The sequence below is a fragment of the Harpia harpyja genome, chromosome 20, assembly GCF_026419915.1.
Source record: "Harpia harpyja isolate bHarHar1 chromosome 20, bHarHar1 primary haplotype, whole genome shotgun sequence".
Taxonomy (NCBI): Eukaryota; Metazoa; Chordata; class Aves; order Accipitriformes; family Accipitridae; genus Harpia; species Harpia harpyja.
This window is the reverse complement of record NC_068959.1, coordinates 7,011,192-7,033,893: the sequence shown is the minus strand read 5'-3', so window position 1 is coordinate 7,033,893 and position 22,702 is coordinate 7,011,192. Positions and strand designations below refer to the sequence as shown.

General features: G+C 57.8%; 1 protein-coding gene across 3 annotated transcripts in view; it reads left to right on the top strand.

Annotated features, from left to right (window-relative positions):
* Nucleotides 1-22,344, top strand: part of CAMK2A (calcium/calmodulin dependent protein kinase II alpha) — a 33,820-nt gene extending 11,476 nt beyond the window's left edge. The window contains exons 4-19 of one of the 3 annotated variants that reach the window (XM_052816650.1): nt 3,237-3,291; nt 3,625-3,690; nt 5,221-5,293; nt 5,674-5,776; nt 6,328-6,411; nt 7,021-7,115; nt 7,544-7,666; nt 8,455-8,538; nt 9,924-9,966; nt 11,809-11,849; nt 16,104-16,136; nt 17,226-17,274; nt 18,576-18,651; nt 19,484-19,578; nt 19,957-20,185; nt 20,407-22,344. In XM_052816650.1, the coding sequence (XP_052672610.1) occupies nt 3,237-3,291; nt 3,625-3,690; nt 5,221-5,293; nt 5,674-5,776; nt 6,328-6,411; nt 7,021-7,115; nt 7,544-7,666; nt 8,455-8,538; nt 9,924-9,966; nt 11,809-11,849; nt 16,104-16,136; nt 17,226-17,274; nt 18,576-18,651; nt 19,484-19,578; nt 19,957-20,185; nt 20,407-20,410 (1,253 nt within the window). In that variant the 3' untranslated portion in view covers nt 20,411-22,344. Of the gene's footprint in view, nt 1-3,236; nt 3,292-3,624; nt 3,691-5,220; nt 5,294-5,673; nt 5,777-6,327; nt 6,412-7,020; nt 7,116-7,543; nt 7,667-8,454; nt 8,539-9,923; nt 9,967-11,808; nt 11,850-16,103; nt 16,137-17,225; nt 17,275-18,575; nt 18,652-19,483; nt 19,579-19,956; nt 20,195-20,406 lie in introns of all 3 variants that reach the window. The other 2 variants (XM_052816649.1, XM_052816651.1) reach the window with 2 other exon arrangements.
* Nucleotides 22,345-22,702: the final 358 nt, after the last annotated feature.

The window sequence follows — 22,702 nt, the reverse complement described above, 5'->3', positions numbered from 1 at the left end:
TGGTCCCTGGGGGTGGTCCGGCAGCAAGAGCAGGGATGAACCCCCTCTCCTCTCCACTGCACCCTGGAGTGTGCCTACCCCAGCGGAATCCTGCAGCTTTTGGGAAAGCATTTGGGAGTAGGATAAGAGCTACGCAGCCCTTGCACCCTGCAGCCGGGAGCTGGGAGGTTTCCCCTTTGGCTGGGCTCCTCCCTGGCCCCCTCGCTGCTCCCGGTGGCCTGGGATCCATCCCTTCCCAGGAACCGCTGCAGCAGATCCAGGGAGCCAGACCCGGTGCCATTGGGACCAGCCACATGGCTCCCACCCCATAAATATTTCAGTTCAGATAAAAAGCCTCTCAGCTTCCATCTGACTCAGGCACACAGTGGCGTGGCAGGTCTCCCCTGCATTGCCGGGGCACCGGACCCTGCAGGATCTGGCCATCGTCCTTCCCCCTGCCTCTGCTCCGGCAGGACCCATGCCCCGCACAGGAGCTGCCCTGCTGGGGTCCCGGCGGGGAGTCCAGCTTCCCCCAGTCAGAGCAGCAGCTGGGGCCTTTCCTCTGCAGCAAAATACACATGGGGATTGCTGAGATCTGGAGGAAACACGCTGCAAAGTGCGTGAATAGCAAGAAATACTAAAAATAGAGGAACCCACTCCAGGAGGATTTGCAGGATGGTAGCTGGGCCATGCAGCCAGAGCTCCCTGCCTGGCCCCAGCTTTTACCTACTGCTGTCTTCCTCCCTTCCCTCTCCATCACCTGCCTGTTGGGCTGGTAGGGTCTCAGGGGACAGAAACAGCTTGTCCTGCAGTTCAGCCCCCCTGTGCCTTCTCCCCCATCCCTACACCACACCTCGCTGTTTGGCTGTGACCTGCAGAGATAGCAGGCTTCGAGCAACCCTGCTGCACCAGGCTGGAAGGGGTTAACGGCATGAGATCCTAACAAGCCCAATCTGCTGCTATTTATACCCAGGAGGCTCTTCTCCACCCTCCCCACCCCACACTCTCAGCCCCCCACTGCTCCTGCTGCCTGGAAACTTGGGCTCACAGCTTCCCTTCCATGCAGCACAAGCCAGCTAATTACCCACCCAGGAGCTGGAACGAGCTGCAGACCAGCCCTAACAAGAGGAGCCACGGCTGCCAGGGGCATGGGGCAGGCAAGGCAGAAAACCCCCTCTCGATCCCTCCCTGGGAGAATCACCCCAGCTGCCAAGGGGCTTTGCTGGCCCCTCACTCGTTTCCTGCAGCGAGGTGGGTCCCTCCGTCTCCCATGGGAATGCCATGCTGCGGCTGTGATCCTGGAGGAACCAACCTGTGCTTTGCACTGTGCCTGCTGGAAAGCCTTGCATAGAAAGCCATGCGTGGGTGGTCGAGGGCAGGTCCAGGCCCCCAGGACCCCACAGCACATCTACACACCAGGCGATGTATTAGGGAGAGCTGCCATTTCCCAAAGCTGCGTGTCCTTGCACGGAAGCCTTGCTTTATCGGGGAAACTTCAGCTACGCCGAGCCCTGGAGTTTTAACTCCTGGTACCCATAGTCTTCTGACCCCCTGGTCCCAAAGCTGTGTCCTGCTCCTGCCTTGGCTCTCGGCACTGAGCTGGAGTGGTTTGGCTGTCGCAGCTCTTTCTGACTATGGTCAGTAACAGATACTTGTAGGATGAGGCTATATTTAGAGCAGCTGCTCCTTCTTATACCTTCTTGGCTCCTGGCAGCCACGGGCATTGGGACTTCCTCAAGCAGGGGTTGTATCCGGACCATCTGCTTGTAGTTACGCTGGCCCTATCCACACTGAACTCGCCTAATCCCCCTTTGAACACTTTGGCTTCTGCAGGATCCCAGGCACAATATCCCCAATCCCTCTCGGGCAAGATGAAATGGGAGGAAATGTGTTTCTTCCAGCAGAGGAAGGCAGAAAAGCTGGGATTATGTCGGAGAAAAACAGGGAGCAGATAGTGGTGTTGGAAAGCAGGGGACGTCTGTGGAGACTGGCAGTGAGGAAGGATGGCCAAGGAAATAAGATGAGAAAATTGTGTCAATAGACAAGACCAAGAGGAAAGATGCCGACTGGCTCAGCACACCTCCTCTGCCCCTGCAGGGTGAGGTGATGCCGCTGGCAGCTTGCTCTTAGCAGCGGCTGGATCTGCGCACTGAGCTTGGAGGGAGGGGTAGGATCAGCAAAGCGACGTTTGCTGGCCTGGGAGAAAAGAGCGATGCAGCACAGTGTCTGCACTCGATGTTGGGGCTTGTTATCTCCCCCGGCTCAGACTTGAGTCTGGAGGATGTTTCCACGCAGGGCTCAGCTGATTTAGCTGCGGTAAAATGGAATTTGTGCTCCTCGCCCCACAAAATCACTCACCTGAACGTTTCCTTTTCCTCCCTGGACTCCAAAGATCTCAAAGATATTGAAAGTTGTATCAGGCTGAAACCAGGTGAGCAAAGAGAAAGGGTGAAATATTTACAGCCTCAGGGAAACCAGAATAAAATGTGATGTGGGGGCCAGAGGATGCTGGAGCGGTCTTTATACATCCTACCTGTTTCTGTGCCTGTCCCCTCACTGCACATCTGCCTGCTAAGCTGTGAGCAGGGATCTAAGCCTGAATAACCAGAACGCAGCTGCAGGATGGCAGGTTTGCACCCAGCTGTACCTGGCAAGACGTGTCCAAGGGCAGAGGATGCCCCTCGGTGTGATGAGCGGGGCGAGATGCCAGCCCTGCGGGAGGAGATGGGGAGACCGCTTCCTCCGAAGGAAACCCATCCCGTGGTGATTCCTGGATATCCCTGACCTGAGACCTCCCAAGGAGAAAAGGAAGGTCATGAGCAGAAAATAAAAAAAGCCCCGTTGGTGCCAGGGCTGGCAGCCCAGCACCCTGGCTGAGCTCTCCCTGCGCCTGGGCACCTCTCCTGATGGAGCAAAGGGCTGGGCTGGGGGCACCCGTGCCTGCAGCCTGCCCAGCACCCAAGATAGACCAGCAGCTGCCCGGGACCTCGGCCAGGCACCGGCCCCAGGCAGTCCCTGATTTGGATGTGACCTTTGAGCCTTGCACCACTGCCCAAGGCTGGGGCCACGGCTGGGGTCCCCTGTTGAGTGGGGATCCCCCCCACCCAGCCAGCGGCAATAGCAAGAGGAGGAGGGAGGAGGAATAGTCCCATTCTGCCCTTCCCCAGCTCCTGCTTGTGCCCAAAGCGGAGCAAAGGCATTCCTGGGGAGCGGGGTGGGAGCCAGGCATACCCGTAACCCTTCTGTCTCTGCCGTAGTGAGGCTCCATGACAGCATCTCCGAAGAGGGCCACCACTACCTGATATTTGACCTGTGAGTAATGGTTAAATGCATCTCTTAATCCACCGGCAGCTGCATGCTTCCACCCTGTGGCAGTGCGCCCTGCACCCCCGCAGCCCCCCCCAGGCTTTCCCCATCCTCCACATCACACGAGCCCTTCCCGCAGGCTGGGTTTGAACCAAGCTTGGGTCCCTCAAACTGGGCAGAGGGCAGGTCTTTGCCCTGCACCCCCAATGCTCCCCCCCCATGCATGGTGGAGAGGCATTTTGGGGGGGTTTGCCAGGGCTGAGCATGCTATAAATCAATCCAGCTCCCTTGCGTGCTGTGCTGAGATGGCCAAGCGTGACTCCCCCCGTTTTCTTGCAGGGTCACCGGTGGGGAGCTGTTTGAGGACATTGTGGCCAGGGAGTACTACAGCGAAGCAGATGCCAGGTGAGCACGGACACACGCCGGGCTGTGGAGGGGACAGCAGTTGTCCCCTTCTCCCGTGAGCTGCTCTCTCTCAGGGTCCTACGCATCTGGCTTTCTGCAGCATAAGCTCCTTCCGTGCTGGGAGGTGTTTTACAGCCGCTCTGCAGCGCGTACTCATAAAACAGATGTGTAGCGCAAAAAAAAAACCCAAACACCTCTTTTTAACTCACTCGGCTCCTGTGCCAAGAAGTGTGTGTGTTACCAGAGGGCTGGTCCCTGCCTCGAACCAGGCAGCTGCCAGCCATCGCTCGCAGCATCCTCCTTCCCTGGGGCTGATAGCATAGCCCACATCTGACCTCCCTGTAAAGGAGCAAGGCATCAGGATTGGGGCTCCCCAGTTGGGGGACAGCGGGGCTCCCCAGGCTGGCAGGGAGGAAGCCCAGCATCAGGCTGGTGCCCCAGCTGGGAGAGGGATAGCACAGACTCCCAGCAGTCCTCACCCTTTCCCCTTGCAGCTGCATTAAAGTAATTTGCAAGCGTTTCTCTGGCATTTACCACTTGAAAGCACTAAGGAGGAGCAGTCAAGACAGGCTGGGTGGGAGGATGTGCTGGAGCTCCGCTCCCTCCCACGCTCCCACTGGCACTTTCCAGGTACCCTGCTGCAGAGGCAGGGGGCTGGGTAGCATTTCAGCTACACCTTTGGTCCTTGCAGCTCATCCAGGGAACAGCATTAGCCTTATTTTTTTGAGGGGACATGATTTAGCCCTCTCCAGTCTCCAGATAACACTGTGCCTCTTGGCTTTGCCCCCAGGATAAGCATAGCCCGTACAAACGTCCAAGGGGGTGGTAAGCATGACGCTACCTCTGTCTGTATGGAAATATCCCTTATTTCTAGGCAGAAACAATCTCATTTAATGGGTTGCCCGCACTGAATCCACTTACAACCCATCCACTTACTAGTGTCATACAAATAAAACAAAATACATGTAAATAAACACCTTCTGCCTTGCACACAGCTGTTTTGGAGCAGAAAAGATCATTGCCTCGGTCTTTTTCCCTTCCTTTCTCATGCATGCAGCAGAGCTGGAGTTTAATGAACTAGATACAAAGCGAACAAATGCAGCAAGAGCCACCCGCATTAGTGGCCAGGGAAATGGGGCCGAAGCAAAGGCTAGGTCTAAGTCTGAGGAGGACATCTTCTCTGCCTGGGTTTGGAAACCATATCTAGGCTGGCATCGTGACTCTGCTGCTGGTCTCCAGCTCCCCCCCATGTTGCTTCTATGTGGACCCCATGGGCTCAGCCGTAGCCCCCATGCTCCTGCTCGCTGCAACTGGGTGTCCAGCAGCTCTGGTGGGATCTTACTGGGTTACAACTGCTCTCCACGGGTGTGTGGCTTTCGGTGGAGGGGGACACTGAGCTGTGCTGCAGGGCTGCTGGTGGGAAGCATGCTGGGGAGAGGGATGGAGGGGGTGAGATGCAGCCGAGTAGAAGTGTCTAAGGAAACTCTGCCTCGCTGGCCACTCCTGTGAGCTTTCTCCTCTCTCCCACAGCCACTGCATCCAGCAGATCCTGGAGGCCGTCCTGCACTGCCACCAGATGGGGGTAGTCCACCGGGATCTGAAGGTAGGAGCTGCAGGGGAAGTGCCTGTGAAAGGTTGTGGGGACCCCATCTGTGATGTAAAACCCTGTGGAGCAATGCCCAGCGTCCTCCAGGGCAGCTGAAACAGCGGGGAGGAACACCATGTAGGGCTTCTGGAAAGCCACAGAGCAAAGACTAGCTCTGGGGTGAAACAACACAAGGGAGAAGGGGTAGGGAGGTCCTTGTAGTCCATGGTCCTCTAAGGATCCGGGGACACCGGGACACATGGCAGGACAAAGCAGCTAGGGAACACATCCAGAGCCCTGACCTTCCTCTGTGCTGTGCTGGGAAGTCCCCACCACCCCGCAACAACAAAGCCCCCGCGGGGCTTTTGCTCCTCTCCAACCCCTGTCTCCTCCTGCAGCCTGAAAACCTGCTGCTGGCATCCAAGCTGAAGGGTGCCGCTGTCAAGCTGGCTGACTTCGGCCTTGCCATCGAGGTGGAGGGGGACCAGCAAGCGTGGTTTGGTGAGTAGGACTGGCCCGAGTTGGGGCATCCTCCAGCCCTCATTGGTGTGTTTGGTCAGGGGGGGCTCCAGGAGGGACACACATCCCCAGGACCTGAACCCCAGGTTATGGGAGCATCCCGGCAGCACCAGCCTAGCAGGCACAGTGGATGAGGGGGTTGATGGCTCCAGCTGTGCCCCTGGAAATAACCCAGTATTGATCCAGGGCACAGGCAAACAGCTCCACAGGGACTCGGTGAGTCACCAAGATGTCCTGCTGAGCTGGACAAGCCGGCAACAGGGGCAGACCCCGGAGGAGGAAAGCCTCCTCCAAGTGCTGGAGGTGCACGTCAGAGCACTCCAGCCTTCTGCACCATCCTGGGGTGCCACTGGCAGAAAGCCGCGGTTTGCTCTGCTCTCGGGAGTCACAGAGGTTTCTGGAGGGAGGGTGCCTGTCCCGCTGGCTCGGCATGTGCCAGGGCTCTCGGCTCGACCGGGCACCAGGCACTGCTGGTGAGCTGTGTGGGGATGGGGGCTGCCTGCCGGCGGTGCGTGACGGGCTGTCTGTCCCAGGTTTTGCTGGCACCCCGGGATACCTCTCCCCCGAGGTGCTCCGGAAGGATCCCTATGGCAAAGCCGTGGACCTGTGGGCTTGCGGTAAGTCAGACTGGGGCTGAAATGCCAGGAGCGCCTGGGCTGGGTTGCGTGGGATAAGGGAGGCTGTTCATCCATCCTGAGTGGCCATTGCTAGACATGTCTCAGGGAGGTCGGGTTGGAGGATTTAGCCAAGAGGTGGCACATTACCTTGGGCTGTCCCAAGAGCAGCACCCTTTCCCAGTCCAGTGGCACCCTTCTCTGAAGGATCAGCCCCCTTGCTATGCACCCAAATCCCCCAAGCGGGGGAGATGCCGACTCTTTTGCCCCGCGGTGCTGGTGGAGTCAGGCAATGCCTCCACACAGCTGCAGCCATAGGGGGAGCCTTCTTCCACCCATGATGGGGAGGAGGCATGATGCCACGATGGGGCACCTGGCTTGAGGCTGTGCATGGTGGCTGCCAGAGCCATGTATCTCCCCAGCCGCTGAGCACATCAGCACGGAGCTGGACCCACCAACGAGCCCTTTGCTTTTTAATCAGGGAGCAAATCCTCCTGTTTCCCTAATTTCTCAGTTTCTCTGCTTGAGTTCGGCCAGTCTCCAGGTTGGGTCTGCTCATACCTCCAGCAATGAACTCTCACCCACTGATCCCACTTCTCCTCTCCTGGGCAGGCGTCATCCTCTACATCCTGCTGGTTGGGTACCCACCCTTTTGGGATGAAGACCAGCACCGACTCTACCAGCAGATCAAGGCTGGGGCTTATGATGTGAGTGGGTTTGTCTTACTCCCCCCTTTCATGGTCTCCCCTCTCTCCTGCTGTCCCTGCCTTGCAGTCTGCTGCTCCAGAAGGGCAACCAGGACAAATTCAGACAGACAGGAGCAAGTTTCTTTGCTCTGGTCACAGAGGGTTGGCCAAGCGGCCATGCCCAGGTGCACACGCTGGCACGTTTCAGGTCCACTTTGCAGGACAGATAGGTCTTGTCCTGGGCCTTCCACCTTTCTCCCTCCATTCCTGCTCTCCAGTTTTCCAGCTGGCAGCTCTTTCCAGTTGCTACTGTCTCTCCAGTAGTATGTCTGTCCCTGTCCCATGGGCAGGAGCAAAGGGTTGCAGGAGAACCACCCCAATTGCAAAGGGGCTTCTGCTCCTTCTGTCTCTCCCTGCAGTCTCTCACCCTGGTCCCTTTGCTTTGGCAGTTCCCCTCCCCTGAGTGGGACACAGTCACTCCTGAAGCGAAAGATCTCATCAACAAGATGTTGACCATAAACCCGTCCAAGCGCATCACGGCAGCAGAGGCTCTGAAGCACCCCTGGATATCGGTGAGTTTGGTGGCACTCACCAGTTGGGGTTGAAGGTCTAGAGATGTGGGGGTTCGCAAGGGGGGAACATCTCACTGGGGAGCATGTGTTATCAACCTTGCTGTCCGGCTCTTTTCTCCATCTTGGGAAGACGGTTTCCTGGCGTGGTTCTTCCCAGTGCTCTCAGAGCAGCCTTTTTTTCCCTGAGGCTTTACAGCAGAGAAAAGCCCAGAGTGTGAAGGCAAACAGCATGTCCTAGGGGAGCTGGTGATGGGAGGGACACATGTCCCCAGTCCTGGTGGGGACAGGCTGGTTTCTTGGTGTCACGCTGCGCTGGGGGGGGCCTTTCCTCAGGGGTGGTGGGAGCAGGCTCATGTTTATCCATCCATACACTCCAGCAGCAATCCCCCCCGCCACCCTCGCCACACCCCGCTGCTCCAGCTGCCGGTTCTCACTCTGAATCAGCTCCTAAAGGCAGGAGGAGTCCAGAGGCTTAACCCTGGGACCCCATACCACGTGCAAACCCTGAGCACACTGCTAAATGTGGCTGGTCAGCCGAGGGGTTAACTCAGGGGGCAGCCAGCTCTCCCCGCAACCCCCCCCCACTACCAGAGCAGATCCTGCTGACTCCAGAGCTGCGATCTCCCGCTGCCTATTAAAGTTTTATTTGCTGCTGCTGCTGCTGCAGGCAGCTCTGGCCCGTGCCTCGGCCGCAGGAGACCGCACATGTGTGCCTGCGTGTGAGAGCGGGGCTGGGGGAGCCCCTGCCCCCTCGGCGCCTGCTCTGAGCTGGGTCTCTCTCCTCCCAGCACCGTGCCACCGTGGCATCATGCATGCACAGGCAGGAGACGGTGGACTGTCTGAAGAAGTTCAATGCCCGGAGGAAGCTGAAGGTAACTCTCGTACTCTCCAAGCTGACTGCAAAATGCGTGATCAGGTCATTGGTGGGTTTGTTCCTCGTGTGGGAAAGGACAGGGTGGTGGGTCTGGGTCAGCGGTGTGGGGGTGATGGACATTTGGGGATCCCCATTGTGAAGAAGGGAAGAGAGACCGAGTGGGGTGGAGGCTGCATCTGGCTGGGGCTCCCAAGTGATTAGAGGAAAGCCATGGTGAAGGAAAGCAGCGAGTGACACAGCTGCCCTGGACACTGGGGTGAGGACTTTCCCACTGGAGTCAGTGTCGACAAAGCTCCTCCTTGGGGCAGGACATGGATCCGAGAGGCACAGTGAGACCCCTTTGCCTAATGACCAAGCCACTTTGCAGCCAAGGAAACAAAGTGATCCATAGACAGGCAAAAAGCTCAGGCTCACCCACACCAGCAGCCCCACAGGCTTTCCCTTCTCGGATGCTGCTGCGTGCCGCAGCCTGGACCCCCTCTGGAATCACCATCTTCCCAGGCTTCACTGTCAAGCTGGAGAACCTCCCTGAAGCACCCACCTCCCGGCTGCTGCTCAGCCTCAACAGGCAGCACGGCACTGGGAATGGGCTCTGGAAATTGCAATGCCTCCTCCAGAGCCGGAGACACAGAATGGGACAGCGCTGATCTGTGCCACCGTCAGAGCCATCAGCGCTCCAGGCCTGAATGCGATGTGGCACAGAGCAGTACAGCTGCAGGCTACTAACAAGATTATCAAGAAAAGAAACTGGCTATAAACTATTATTACTTTTCAGCTAGACAAGTAATCAAATTAGTTCAGGTATACACTTCAAAATAGTAATCCATTACTGTAAGCAATTAGTCCAAAGTAATCTCATTATACACTGAACAACTAGTTAGTAGAGTCAGCTGGAAAAGGGGAAGCATCTTTATGAATGTTATTTTGTGGTGGTGATCTTTGCGTGGCTCCCATGAAAAATCCCTACCCCGCTGCTCTTAGCTGGCACGGCTTTAATTGCAATTAAATCCGGTTCCGCTCCCGGTGGCTCCCCTTGCCGCCAGCTGCTGGCTCCGGTCAGTGGAGTCATGCTACATCTAGGGCAGGGTGGAACGAGACCGAAATGCACCCGGGGGATATTTAATATCCCTTTAATCTTGGAGAGAAGGCAGTTTTGGACGATGCAACCCAACGCCCTGGCGCTGGGGATACAGAGTCGGGTACCGAGGGCTGCTTTTGATGGCAGGAGGGGAATATCAGCCCGTGGGCCAGTTTCCTTCCAGCGAGGTGGCTGGGGGACAGGTGACAAGCAGGACTTTCCTCCCCCAGGGCTGGGGGGAGCAGCAGGGGTGTGGGGGGCCGGGGCCCAGCACGCCTTTTCCTTCTGCCTTCTGTGTCTTTCAGGGAGCCATCCTCACCACCATGCTGGCCACCAGGAACTTCTCCGGTAGGTGCCGTCTCCGGGGCTCATCTCCTTGTCTTACAGGGTGCTCAGGGCAAACCCGCAGGGTCCATGGAGAGCCAGCTTTGCCTCGGGTGTCACAGGGGGGCTGAGGTTGCAGCCTCGTGCCTTTGGGGATGCGTGGCATTGGGTGGTTGTTTTGGGTGTCACCTGGCACCTTGCTGGCTTGGGATGCAAGAGAAAAGGTGTCTGGCTGAGGCACAGCAGTTCCCAGAGGTTTAGGTTTTGGGGGTTTAGATGCGCCCAATCATCTGGCTTGTGCTGGGGTGGGGATGCGGGTGCTGGGGGCAGCCAGGTCTCAAGGCAGCTGGCTTTGTGTCCTCCTGGAGATGTTTGTGGCTCAGGGAGAGCATCCTCTGTGCCGGAAAAGTGTCGGAAAGGTCCCTGGGTGCCACTGCAGCCGTATGGCAGCAGGGTCCCTCGAGTGTCTCCCTGGGCAGGAGGGCTCTAATCCTGCAGGCCCCCCCGCTCTTCTCCTGCCTCCCTACATCCCGAGGGCTGCACAGAGGCGGAGGAGCAGGGACAGAGCCCAGCAGCCCAGCCTGTGCACTGGGAGAGGTCTCGGTGCAGCCACAAGCTCTCCTGCCACAATGTCCTTGCGGAGAGCTGTCCCCTCTGGGGACACCCTGCTGCCTCGGAGCAAGCCTTGCAGCTGGGATTTCACAGGCAGGGATCAGCAGGTCCCGGCGATTCCCAGGCACAGAACCAAAAAGGAGCCGGGTGACCGCAGAGCTCATCCGCTCACCGTCACCTCCAGCCCTCCGCAGCGCCGGGGATGGCCCCGGCAGAGGTGCTGCAGTGGTGGGACAAGCCAGCCAAGCCCAGCACGCCGGCTGAGCGGGCTGGTGGCAGCCGTTTGGTGTTAGATGGGTGTTTCGGGGTGCTTCGCCGAGGCGCCCCAGGAGTCAGGTGTAGCAGGTGGGCAGGGGGGAGATGGGGGCTGCTGGCCCAGCCAGGTGCCGGGGGAGAGGGCCGTGGCCGGGGTTGGTATCTGCATTTGTCGTGGGGGGATCGTGCTGACACATTTAGCACTTGTGGGCAGCGTGCGGCGCGGCTGGAGGAGTCCAACAGCTGGGGGGATCCGGTGTCAGGCCCCGCGCCGGCAGACGCGGCGGACACGAAGCATCAAAGGGCAGGAAATTCAAAAGCATCTCTCGTAGCTCTGCCCGTCCCACGCACAGCCCAGGGGCTCGCCGGTCCCCCCTGCCCGGGAGCGCGGCGGGGCTGGTGGGTGATGGGGTCCTGCGTGGGTCTGAGCCCCATCAATCCCACCCCGGTCCGGGGGTGCAGAGGGTTTTGGGGTGGCTCGCACAGCCCGGGGGGCTGGGGCAGTACCGGCAGCGGTAGGTGGGCGCTGGGGAAGGCGTCTGCTTTTCATCATCGTCAAAATGTGGGCTGCAGCTGTCGGGCCGGCGGGCCGGCAGCACATGATCCCGGCAGCATGGGGCTAAAATTAGAGGGCGGCAGGCGGGCAGCCCATTCCACCGCGCTGCGCCGTCCTCGGTCGCCAGCACCCACCGGCCGGAGCCTGCCTGCTGCCGGACAGCCCCGCCGGCCCCCTCCGAGCCGCTCCGAGGACTCGGCGTGACTTTAGGAGACGGGTCATGCCCCCGGCTGAGAGCTGCTGGGGCAGGACGGGACGGTGCCGGCAAGGTCGCCCCTGAGCTCCCGGGGGTGGCACCGGGGGTTGCCGGAGAGAGGACAAAACCCACCAGCCGGTCCCGCGGGGTCTTGCCGCTCTGCCGCCTGGCACCATGCTGCTGATCCTCGGCCTCCTGGTCTTGGTGCCCTGCCTGGCTCTCCTAACCTCCTTCCTCCTCTCTCCAGGAGGCAAAAGCGGTGGCAACAAGAAGAATGACGGCGTGAAGGTAAGCCCCCTCCCTGCCGCCCTCTCCCGCCTGCCCCTCCGCCGCTGGGGTGGCAGTGGGGGTCTCCGTGCTGTGCTGGCGGTCCCCGCGACACGCTGCGCTTTAAAGGGCAGCTGTTGGCCCGGCTGTCCCGACGCGTCCCCGTGCCACCAGCTTGGCTCCTGCCAGGACAGGCAGCGCACAGGAGGCTTTGCAGGGTGGTGAGCGAGGGGAGCAGGCTGGTGCTGGAGGGGCGCGTGGGGGGAATTCGCTACCGTTTCGTTGCCTGCAAAACGTGCTCGCCCCTTGCTGCCCCCAGCGAGGAGGAGAGGCTGGACCAGGAGAGGGGACAGGGGGAGGCAGTTTTGCAGCCCAGAGCCATGGCTTCAGCCTGGCAGCAGCTGTCCGGCAGGATGGACGGCTGCATCTCCTGCTCGCACCAGCATGCGTCCCGCTGTGGCCGGTGGGGCTGGGCTCATCCCCCAGCTCCTGTCCCATCCCCAAGGGCTAGTGTGCTGCTGGGGGGCACATGGGTGCCTTTAACTCTCTCGGCAGCCATGCTGGCCCCCTGTGCCCAGTGCAGACAGAGGAAATGAACTCGGTGATGTTTGACAGAGCAAATGGCTTGGTGATGCTCTAAAAAGAAGCTGGTGCTTGGAGGACCTTGTTTCTTGGGCTGCAGAGCCCTCGGGTTCACCGGACTCTCCGAGGTGGGGCTACAGCTCTTCTCCAGGACAAGGTGCCTCCTGAAGGCAGCAAGATCCTGCTGCCGAGCAACTTCTGATGACATGGAGATGTGGTGGTTAGCAGTGGTTAGCGAGCTCTGTCAAACTCCCGCAGGAAGGAATGGCCCATGTAAGGGTCTTTCTCTCCTTACCTGTTCCCTTCATGAATACAACCAGTCGCTCAGCAGGGGAGAGCTGGGGTGATCACATCCCCCATCACAGGGCAAGGCGCAAGGTGTCAGGCAGAGCTTTGGGGACCTGACTGCAGCATGGCTGCTCTTCTTCCTCTGGCCCGTTCGTAGGGACTCAGCTGTTGGGCTGTGAGCGGCACAGGGTTTTGGAAGAGCAGAGCCCTCAGCGAGCTTCTTCCTTCCTCGGTCCAAATGGGCAGTGGAGCCAGAGGTCTGGGGATGGCTTATTTTTCTCCTGCTCCTTCCAGACCCAGTGCCTGGGACAAGCCTCCAAGGCTTGAGGCCATGCACAACCCTCCAAATCTGGGCTCAGCTCCACAAAAGACCATTCTGGCCATGCAGCGTTATTCTGCAACATGAAGCTGATGGCCTGCATTGCTATGAGAGAACGTTGCTATGGGCAGTGGTGTCACGTGAATATCACGTGGCTTCCAGGACAGGATTGCTAGTTTTGGACAACAGTGCTGGCACAGAGGGGACAGGTCCCATAGGATTCACAGCAACCGATCTGCCAGCCACTGCTGGCCTGTCCTCTGCTGCTCTGAGGTCCCAGCTGCTTCTGGGAGTCACCTGAGAAGTGACACCACAGGTAGAGCTGACTTGGCATGACTTGCTGGAGCACAAGTGAGAGCAATCAGGAGATGCATTTTTAAGCTGTAAAAGGAGAGATTGAAGGATGGAGGGGCTTCATCAGGCACAGTCCTGAATCTAATTTTCCAGCTGAAAGGGACGGCCTTGAATTTCATCTCTAGCATTGCAGGGATGATGTGGTGGTAGAAGACCATTTGCCAGCCAAACTTGCTAAGAATGCTCCCTCTTGGTCTTCAAAATAGGTTTCAGGGCGGACATTATCCTGGGAAGAGGGGCACTTGCTGTTGTAGCAAAATAGCCAGTTTGGGTAAGCAGCCTTCTGGCCCATTGCTGAAATTCAACAAAGAGGGTCTGGTTTCAGAGCAGGATGAGAGAGGCTGGTCTGTATCCCTAGTCCTCAGCCCTTCGCTGGTGAGCGGGGAGCAGCGAGTGAGGCTTCACCCTGAGTGCAGTCTACCAGCCAACACTCAGCTCAAGAGGGTGCACAAGCTCTGGAGAATGAGTTTGCTTTTTTATTGCCCCCTTTCCAACAAGTGGAGGCAAGACAGCCTGGCTAGATGGCCAGGAAGGTAGAGGAGGGGAAGACAAAGTAGAGGTGAGCTCATTCCCAACAGGGTGCTTGTGTTGGCCACCTTCAGCGTTACCATTCCCACCTCTCGATCCCCTGCTCAGTGTAGGGGAACTTGCAGTGTAACCTCCTCACAGGGGCACAGGGAGGCTGGGTGCTCTGGGCAAAGCTTTAGTGGCCACTGTGGGCTGGTGGCAGGTGCCAGGGCATCGCTGGATGGCATTCGTCTCTTTCCATCTTGCTGGAAAAGTGAGGCAGGAACGTGGAAACCTGCTTTGGGCGGGTGGGAAGGTGGGAAGGGAATGGTCCTGCCTGCTCAGGGCAGGGCTGTAAGTCAGGCCACGCGGTGTGGTTCATTGTCAGAAGAGTTGGGTCCCGTTTGGAGAAACCTGCTGGACTGACAGTCCCCAGGAGACCAGGCAGCTACCCCTGCTGTCTCTGCCCAAAGCTACGCAGGTAGGCAGCAGGTAGCTGGTGCTGCCCTCCAGCCTGCCCGCACAGCCCTCCAGCACCAGGATGGTGCTAGCCCAGGCTCAGAAGGCTTGAAACTCACCCTACTGAGGAGGTTCCTCCCCTACTAAAAGCATTCACGGGACCAAAAATCCCCTTTGAGCCCTGCTCTGGGGACTGTGGGAGGTCTCCTGGTCCCAGCAGCTATGATACCTTCACTGCCCTGTGTAGTGTCACATCTCGTCACATTGTAAACTAATGAAATCACTGCCCCATGTCGCATCCTGTCCCGTCCTAAATTAATGAGCTCACTGCCCCGTGTTGCATCCTGTTACTGTATGTCCAGACTTGACGCGGTCACTGCTTTGTGTTGCATTCTGTTGCGTCTGAAATTTCTGCAGTTTACTGCCCCGTCTCATGTGCTTGGGTAGCAGAAGCTGTCAGCCCTTCCTGCAGACAGCCCAACTCTCGCGGCTCTGTTTCCCATGAGGTTCCTTCCGAAATACCACAGCTCACTCTGCCCTTTAGGACATCTGTTGTTTCGGTGAAGGAGGGGCAAGGATTAACATAGGACCTAGCGAGGGAGGGGAGAGCTGCACCAGCAGAGGGGAAAACTCAGTGACGACGCTGGTGGGAGCCAGTTAGGATGTGAAAGGAGCAATGAGGGGGAATGGATATCAGCAGTTTTTACACTGCAGCCCACCCACGTTCCCTAATGGGTCACTCGATGGACTTTTCCAAGAGATTTGCACTGTGTGTGCTGCTTTTCCCTCTGCGGGGCAGGCAGAACTGGTGCCTTGTTAAATATGTTGGTAAAACACTTTGTTATTTGGCACGGCAGCTTCTGATTCCTGCACACTGGTGTTCCCTGTCACCCGCTGTGATTCATCCCCTGGGAGCTGGAGGTGGAGAAAGGGCATGAGGCCAGCGTGCACATCCCCCTGGCTCCTGGCTAGATTAAAGGTGGAGGCGGGGAGCAGAGCACAGCAAGGAAGGAGAGTCCAGAAGGTAGTTTGGGATTGCAGAAAGAAATGTGGCTATGGGGTCATCCAACCCAAAAGCCTTAAAGCCTGATGGTAGTGGTCAAGGATGGAGATAATATGTGCATGCGTAAGGCCTTCTCTTTGGAGGAGACTTGTCCTGATTTAAAGTACTGGAGCTGCACTCAGGACAGCTTCCCACACCGTGTGCCTGCCTTGTGGGGTCAAGTAGCAGTAGCCATGCTGGCTTTAAACCAGCCAGCTTCTAACTGGTCTAGGTCCAAAGCTAACTGACCATCTTCATACTAGTCAGCAACATGGGCAGATGCACCCAGAACAGCTCCAGAGTCTGTAAATATCAGTACGGCATTCACACCGGGCGCAGGGCTGTACAGATGGTGGAGCTGCCTTAGCTTTTCAGCGTCCCACTCCTGTTCCTGTGAGCTTGCTGGCCTGGTCACAAAGCCACCAGAGTGGTCATTGACTCCTAGAGGACTCTCTTTTGGACTAGTCAGGTCCTTGGGATGAGCAACGCCAGAGATTGTGGCAGGTCAGGAGAGAAAGGTACCAGCAGGAAGGTGGGGAGGGAGCTGGCATAGCACCACCAGCATGTCCCTACAGAAGCACCAGGTTGCCCCCCCGCGCCTTTCGTTTGCCCCTCCACGAGGACCACGAAGGGTGGCTCAGGAGCTGCTGCCTCTCACATGCCGCTCTCTGCCTTTCTCACTCTGTGTCTCTTCCTGTTCCATCTCTTCTCCTTGTTTTTCCAGAAAAGAAAGTCCAGTTCCAGCGTTCAGTTAATGGTGAGTGTCCTTCGTCTTCCTCAATGCCGATATTGCTGGGCCTCTCCACATGTTCCAGCTTCCCCCGTTTTTGGAAGTTGCCTCGGGGTAGGGAAGAAGGGACAGCGGGGTTGGAGGGAACATCCTCAAAGCCGTATCACCCACAAACCCCATTAACAGGGTTGGTGCAGGCACTTGCTGGCCACCAGCTGGTGGGAAGCCAGCCCTGGTTCTTGCTGATGGGTTCTCATGCCGTTTCTCCCAGTTCTCCTGACTCAGGTCTGCAGGCTGCATCGGTCCAAGGAGCCTTGGAGAAACACCTTCCATGCCTCTGCGGGGACTGTATGGTCATGGGACACCTTGCCAACCTACATCGGGGTATTATGGGTAATACATAAGCAAGGCTCTGCTGGGAAGAGCTAGCAGAGCCATTGCTCTAGCTCCGCTAGCAGAGTCGCCTTGATGGGGCTCCTGCAGAGAGACGGGGGGTCAGTACCCCCCTCCCCCCCAAATCTGTGTAGTGCTCAGCTGTTTCTTGAAAGAGCTGTGTCTCAGCCTTCGGTGGTCCATGTGGGTCTTGGAAGCACTCTGTTTTATTGTACATTTCTCTCCCTACTCTGCGGTCAGTGTGGTCTCTCTCACTCCTGCACAGTCCCCTCTTTCTCATCCCAGCTCCTCCTCGCTGTGAATTTGTACATCTCTCTCTTTATCGTACAGTCAACATGGTGTCTTCCACCCCCGCACAGCCCCTCTCCCTGCCCCTCTGGCAATGCTCCTAGGAACCCACCAAACCCCCCCCGGACCTGCCCCGTCTCTATCCCCACAGGTGTCGGTAGGAAAGGCAGCGCCGTTCCTACGAGACCCTCCACAGCCCAGCTCTTGTGCCCTTGGCTACAAGGAGTGGAGGTCAGGGAGGGCTCTGCCAGTGCTGCCCTAGAGCTGTGGTTGAGGACGGGTTGGACCTGCTGGCGTTTTCCTTGGTTTCTGTCCGTTGGCACAGTCGAGCGCTGTGGGGTCAGACTCGGGGGGCTGTCGAACACACGAGCTCCGTCTGGCGTGGGGCGAAGACCCCTCTCACCGTCCCATCTGTCCTTTCTGTTCTTTGCTCAGGAATCGTCGGAGAGCACCAACACCACCATCGAGGATGAAGACACCAAAGGTACCGGCGGGGGCACCCAGGGAGGCGGGACGGCTGTTCTGGAGGGGTGCCCTGGGGTCCTTAGTCTGGCCACCCCAATGAGATATTGGCTACTGCGAAACCCACCACCATAGAGATGCCTCAGGGCCCTTCAGAAGTTGCTTTAACTCCTTAGGTGGTTTCACTGCTGGGTCGCTGCCATGAGCAGCTGGGGCACTGCTGGTGAGGAGGGGGGGCTCCCAAAACCAGGGATGTTCCCTGACAGCAGGCATGGTTATGGCAGAAATCTGCAGGGATAGCCGCCCAGCTGCCCGCTCCTCCAAAATAAATGGCCCTTTGGGAAAAGCCTCCAGGGGAAATCCCTACCTCCCTCCCGCCCGCCTGCCAGAGCCAGCTTTCTAAGAATAACCCAGGGAATAATTTATTGGTGCTAATTTGTAAAGTCTCTCGACGAAGCAATCTCAGCACAGAGCAAGATGGACTTTGGCCTGACATGAGAGTTAATGGGACACTTGTTCTCCTGGGGAAGAGCTCCCCGAGAGCGGACGCGGAGGCAGGCGGTGCTCGGGAAGTGGTGGGGATCCCTCTCCTCCTTTTTGAACAACTCTCAGGAACGTGCTCCCTCTCCTTTCAGTAGCCATAATACAAAAAAAAAAAAAAAATTAAGTCAAGCATGACGCTGATTTGCATTTGAAGCAGAGCCTCGTTAATAAGCCCAGGGTTACCTCTGACAGCTCCTCCTGCATCCTGGGGAGCCAAACCAGCTCTCGCAGCCCAGTCCCTTCCCAGATGAGCTGGCAGCGCCCAGGGTCCCTGACAGCAGCTGCACGGTGCTGTGCCCTTCGCAGAGTCCCTCCTTGTGTCTCCTGGGGTGGCTGCCCACATCGCCCACCTGTCCTCCTCCCATCTCGGAGGGAAGTGGGAGCATCCTTGGTCCAGCTTGCCCTGGCTGGCCCCTGCTGTGAGTTCACAGGGTAGAAGGTTCCAGATTGGCAAGGCTTTGCAGCCATGACCAGTCTGTGCCAACTTTTGGGCCGAGGGCAGCTCACGACTCAGTGATTAACCTTTTTGCTCTTTAGGAAAATACAGGGGTTTTCGGTTTTGCCCTGACATTGGAGGTCTTTCCTCTCCAGGGGTGAAGAGCCCTTCCCCACATCTCTCTCCCAAGTCACTCTCCTACTTTTTCCCTGGACAGTTTCCAACATCCCCCAATGTCCTGTGGTCTGTTTCTAATGAGAAAAAGATATCTCACCGATATTGCAACACCAGCACTTCTGGTTTTTTTTTCTCCTTTTATTTTCTTTTTCTCTTTAAACCAACAGTACGGAAGCAAGAAATCATTAAAGTCACAGAGCAGCTGATCGAAGCAATAAGCAATGGCGACTTTGAGTCCTACACGTGAGTGTGCCCAGCGCGGGTTTGGGCTGAGGTGGGGGCTCAGCCTCCCGGAGCGGGTGCTCTCACTGTGACAACACAGCCCGGGAGGTTTTACTGCTGCCCAGGGCAGGGTGACCGGGTTGAGCTGGTGGTAGGGCATGGAGACCATCCAAGAGAAGCAGGGAGATCAGTTTCCAAGGCTGCTGCTTCTCTCACACTAAGCTGACCACATCTCTCTGGTCTTATTATCATGGATGAGCCCATTTTCTGGTTTGCAGAAAGATGAATAACTGTAAATGTGATTTATGGTGGAAGAAGGAACATTGCATCCATGGTATCCATTATATCCAGATTGCCACAGGCTGCTTGGAAGCATAACTGCTTTCTACTCGCTGAGCTGATGCTTTTCAGAGTACACTTCTTCTGTGTCCAAGGCCTATTTAATTAGCGTGTCTGAGCGAGTGCAGGTCTTCATCCCTGCCTCAGAGAATTGCAGCAGGGATACTTTGATACAGAGCAGAGAATATGAGTTTTTCCCTGCTGTTTTTCTTTCTTACAAAGAAGACGGCAGTGTTTTGGGAGGTTTAATTGGAGATGGTGACTGATGGAGAATTCACCCCGCCTTGTTGGGGTCCTGGCTGTAGTCAGTGGGCTGGAGGCGAGGTGAGGTGGGCTTCATGCAGAGTGCAGGGATGAGGTCAGATTTCTGCTTGAATTACTTGCTGGTGCGGAGGCTCCTTGGTCTCAGGCTGAGGGAGTCATCCCGAGCACGAGCCATTTGGGTTTTGCAGGCTCTCATGCCAGAAACAGTGAGATAACCTCTCCCTTTTCTCTCCCCTTCCCACCTCCCCAGGAAGATGTGTGACCCTGGGATGACTGCCTTCGAGCCTGAGGCTCTGGGCAACCTTGTGGAAGGCCTGGATTTCCACCGATTCTACTTCGAAAACCGTAAGCAGCCCCCTTGCCTCCCGAGGGACCCTTCCCACCACGCATGGGCCTGGCTGTGTCTTGACCTCCATCAGCTTGCTGGAGAGAGGAGGGTAAGGGTGGCTTTGGGAGCATCTCTGGCTGATCTGGAAGATCCCAGCAGGAGGTGAATCAAGCCTGTTAGGTCAACCGGGGCCGTGCTGTATGCAGAGGAGTTGTTTGGTTAGCTGCTTTCTGGGTGGACCCATCCTGAACCCACCCGTGCAGCATTTACTCAGCCCCTCCAAGCAGAGAGCCTAACCCAAGCATCTCCCCTTCCCACATTTGCTGCTGCCCTGGGCAAGAGCCACCCAAACTCCTTCCCCTGCCTAAAGCCACTTGTACTTGTCCCCTCTCCAGTGTGGTCCCGGAACAGCAAGCCCGTGCACACGACGATCCTGAACCCCCACATCCACCTGATGGGAGACGAGTCCGCCTGCATCGCCTACATCCGCATCACACAGTACGTGGACGCGGGAGGGATCCCCCGCACCGCCCAGTCCGAGGAGACCCGCATCTGGCACCGCCGGGATGGCAAATGGCAAATCGTCCACTTCCACAGATCCGGCGCACCCTCTGTCCTACCGCAGTAAGCCCTGTGAGGCTCCAGGGACGGGGCACGGGCGGGCAGGGAGGGGATGGTGCGGGCTGCTTGCGGCGTTGAGGCTGTAGAGGGGGTGGGATCCTACCCCGAGGATCCGCGGTGGGGAGGAGATGGCCGACCGCTGTGAGATGGCGATGGGGAGAGGGATGCTCTGCCAAAGGGGTGGTCGAAGCAAACTCCCTCTCCTCCTGGTGTGTGTTTTGCAGCTGAAGCGTGGTCCTGCCCGTGTCGGGTTTGTCACTGACTGACTACCAAGGGGAGACCCCCCTCCGACATCTTCACCTATGGGACTTTGGCTGTTGGCTCTGCTGCTTGGTTCCCGCTGGAATAACCCCTCGCTTCTCACCGCACACATGCAATGGCCCTGCCGGCGCCGCGCAAGCATCCCATCGAACCCCCCCACCCTGCTGGGGCTGTGGCGCTGGGCCCCCTTCCTCTGCATGAACCATGAAAACAGAAACCATGAACCTAAACCCGAGCATCTGGCTGGTGAGATGACACGTGCCGGGGTAAACGCCTCCCCCCTCGGCTGTATGGCGTTGGTGGGACCCCCCACTACCTAGCATGTCTCCTGAACTGGGCTCGGACTCATCATCCGCCTCCATCCCCACCTCTGCTGGGAGCCCCCCGAGGAAGAGGAGGGCAGGGGGACAGTTTTGAGCCATCCTGTGCCACACCCTCCCTGCGCACCAGTGGATTTTGCTTTGCTGCTATTGAGGTCCCCATCTGTCACCGTGGCTCCCGCCTGCTCCCGACCCAAGCTCCCGCTTCCCGGCAGCCTCGGCCGGGGAACCGCGATTTAAACCTTTTGCAAAGTCCGTATTCCACGCGCCCCCCCGGGTGAGGAGGGCAGCGTTCGGATGGGTGAGTAAAGGCTATCTGTTTATTTTCCCTTCCCAGGAGCGTAGGCTGGCTCCTGCCCAGGAGAGCGAGTAGGTTTGCGCCCTGGCTGCCGTGCGGAGAGGGATGCTCTCCCTCCTTCCTCCCTTCTCCCTCTGGAGCAGGGACTGGCGAAGCTGGGAGAAGAGAGGAGGAGAAAGGCGACTGCTCCCTGGCACCACGTCGGCACAGCCGGGCGCCGGGGCTCTCCCAGCCGTGCCGTGGCGGTACCGTCGCTCCCCGTGCCCTCCTCCCCACCCACCACCCAACCAGGATCCTTTAGCCCAGCACCCAGCCCTGCCGAGCACCCACCCCTGCCCCTCGCATGCAGCACCCGGCGCTCCCCCGTGCCCGGCTCCCAGGCTGGGACTGGGACGGCTGAGCTGGCCACCGATTCAGGGTGCAAACCTCCATCGCCCACGCGACTCCTTCCAGCGACGACGAGGAATGCAAGCTTTATAAAGTAACAAAACTCTGCAGAATCTGATCGTGCTTTGAAGAAAACAAACAAGCCTTTAGCTGTCTTCTACTTTGAGCGCATGCCTTTTTATAGGGAAAAGAAAATAACCTACCGTGTATTTCGTAACTTGATTTTGAGTATTTGCTGAAATGGATCTTTATGTAATAACTAGAAACATTCAACTGTTTAGGGCAGGGAGGGTGGGGGGGGATTTTCGGGGGTTGCTGTTATTTGTTGCATTTACATTTGGAGAGGGGTTGCGCCGCCATGGTGCTCCTGCCAGGGGTCCTGCGGCTGCCAGCCCCCACCCCACGCCGTGGCAGCTCATCCCATCCCGTCCCACAGCACCGGGCTGGCGAAGGCACCCACCTCCCCGGGGCACCCACCTCCAGGGAAAGCCCCCTCCCCGGGGCACCTTCCCGCACCCCACGGGTCTTCCTGCAGGGCAAACCCAGGCGGTGGCTCTTGGGGAGCCACCGGGACATGGCTTTCAGGACAGAAGACATGGCTGGGAAGGGGAATTTTGGTCTCGCCTCTTTGCCGTCAGGTAGAGGTCCGAGAGTGGGTATTTTTCCGGCGATTCTTCTGTTTCTTGTTCTCTTTTTTCCGACTGGAACCTCTTTGCTCGTTGACGTGAGACTCCTGCAGCGCTGCTGCCCCGGGGGACTTTCTAGCTGCACTCTCTTCATCTGCATGGCGTTTAACTTTCTAGACGGTGTGTGTGTTGAAAAACAAAGAAATGAACAAAAAAACGCTTGTTTTGGACATAAAAAAAAAAAAAAAGGAAATGTTTTCTCCATGTAAATTCTGAGCGTGTATTTTGCCTTTTCTGTGGTTTTGAATGCTTTGCTCTCTGTCGAGGCAGGGATGGCTGCCGTGTGAAATGCAGCCGTATCCTTGCAGACTGCAAAAATATTTTCCCACTGGATGGAGGGGAAGAAATCGAAACTGCTGGGGCATGAACAGGCCCTGAGAGGTGTTTCGGTGTGTCCCGCTGTGCCGGCAGTGCGATGGTTGCTGGCAATGTGTGTAGGAGGTGCCTTTTTGGGGGCAAATCACACAGGTGCTCCACGGAGCAAATGTGCATCCCCATGCCCTTGGTGGACCTGTGCTGTTTGACCGTGGAGCTGCGTTGGCTTGCAGGAGATGGCCCCGAAGCAGGG